Source organism: Pterocles gutturalis, unplaced genomic scaffold (assembly GCF_000699245.1).
Source record: "Pterocles gutturalis isolate BGI_N339 unplaced genomic scaffold, ASM69924v1 scaffold9502, whole genome shotgun sequence".
NCBI lineage: Eukaryota > Metazoa > Chordata > Aves > Pterocliformes > Pteroclidae > Pterocles > Pterocles gutturalis.
In genome coordinates this window covers 4,593-6,309 of record NW_010110200.1, presented here as the reverse complement: position 1 = coordinate 6,309, position 1,717 = coordinate 4,593, and the positions used below count along the sequence as shown (strand labels likewise).

At 57.0% G+C, this 1,717-nt stretch overlaps 1 protein-coding gene across 1 annotated transcript in view; it reads right to left on the bottom strand.

Annotated features, from left to right (window-relative positions):
• Positions 1 to 1,717, bottom strand: part of SLC5A11 (solute carrier family 5 (sodium/inositol cotransporter), member 11) — an 11,569-nt gene that overhangs the window by 9,640 nt on the left and 212 nt on the right. The window contains 2 exon segments of the mRNA XM_010073247.1: positions 6 to 87; positions 817 to 888. Coding sequence (XP_010071549.1) covers positions 6 to 87; positions 817 to 888 — 154 coding nt within the window.

Genomic DNA, 1,717 nt, shown 5'->3' with positions numbered 1-1,717 from the left:
GGCACCGATGCCCGCGGCGGCTCCCGACCCGGCCAGGCCGATGAAGTGGCCGCTTCCGACGTTGCTGGCAAACAGGGATGCACCCACCTGCAGAGAGACGGGAGACGGGGTCTGGTGCTGGCACACGGCGTTGTTCCCGGCCCCGTGGGGACAAAGGTGTGAGCAGGGTGACTGGGTGCTCCAGCACACGCACACCCTGGTGCATTCCCCCTACGGGCGTTACACAGCGATGCTATTCCCCCACTCATGACAATGGGGGACATGAAATCCTTGTCACCCTCTGCTACCTTCGTCTTTTCCCTGCATGCTCAGTGGCTCTGGCACCTCTCTGCAGCTTCCTGCATCATTCGCTGCCTGTCCTTATTTCTGGGCATGTTTAGGACCACGCTGCTTCCAAACCAGTGCCCAGCCCCTCGCGGGAGAGCGGGGCAGAGGCTGCAGGCAGAGGGAGCAGCAGGGCATCAGTCACCTCCTGACTCAGCAGCCCGGCCCCGGAGCAATACCCCACCTCCCGGGGCTGCGGCCACGATGGGGACCCCCCAGTTCATCCTGGAGATCTCCCGATCGGGACACACAAACCAGACGGGCTCTGCAAGCCGCGGGCTGGCTCTCGGGGGGCTGTGCCAAGTGCCCGGCAGCAGCTCTGCTCAAATATGGGAAAAAACCCCTGTTATTATAGCTGGGTCTTTGCAACGCGTGGAAGGGGTTTGGGTTATTTTTCCTGTTTGGAGAAAGAAGTTCTGCTTGGACAGAAGTGCTTCTGTCTCGCTGTGGCCCGGGGGCTCACACAGTGTCACTGGCGATAACCATACTTACAGGCCACCAAACCATCTGTCCTCCAGCCAGAAAGTAGCCTTTCACGGTGCTGCGCTGCGTCTTCCACATGGACTGGGGAAGCAGAGAAGCAGAACAGGGGTTTCAGCATCATCTCAGCTGCTGCTCAGGGCATCACCCAGCGATTTCCCCAGCAGGACACTCAGCACTGGCAGTGGATGAGAGCGAAGGGTTCCTGGCAGGACTTTGCTGCTGGGAAATCCTGGGGGACGAGAGAGCAGCAGACGAGAGGGGACTGGCCAAAGCCATAAGCCCCGTGCAAAGTTTTCTGTCACCTCAGCATCCTGATGAAATGTTTTCTGTGATAAGGAAACTAAACCACTCCAGGTCTGCAAGGAAGACGAGCAGTTTTGGACCAGAACTGCGGACATCCCTAGCTGTTGGGCGCGGCCAGGAGCAATGCTCGGCATGGCACGCATTGCTCATCGGCTCCTGGTCGTCAGAGATCTCAGATAGTTTCGTGCAATACCGTGGGAGCTGTGCACCGCAGTTAAAGGGAGCAACCATTCGTCTCTGCCTTCTGACAGCCAGGTTGTGCTTCTGCTATTACAAAAGCCATGCCAGAAGGAAGTCCTTCTGCCTTAATTAATAAAACCCAGTATTTTTAATGTACGGAATCTGCTGTCAAGACCACTGCGGACAAGCAGAGGTGATTTATAGGACAGCAATTCCTTCCTGGATGGGCAGAACGGTATTATTAGCAATACTTTGTACTTGGACAACCTCTTCCTTCCAAGGGTTCTCAAAGCCTTGGCAAACACTTGAGCTGAGCAGCTCTCCTCTGGAGCCACGAGGACACTTCCCCAGGCTGGAGCGAGGAAAAGGACCTGTGAACTCTGTCCTTCCGCTCGTTCTGATGAACCCAGCGAGGTGCGGGCGGATT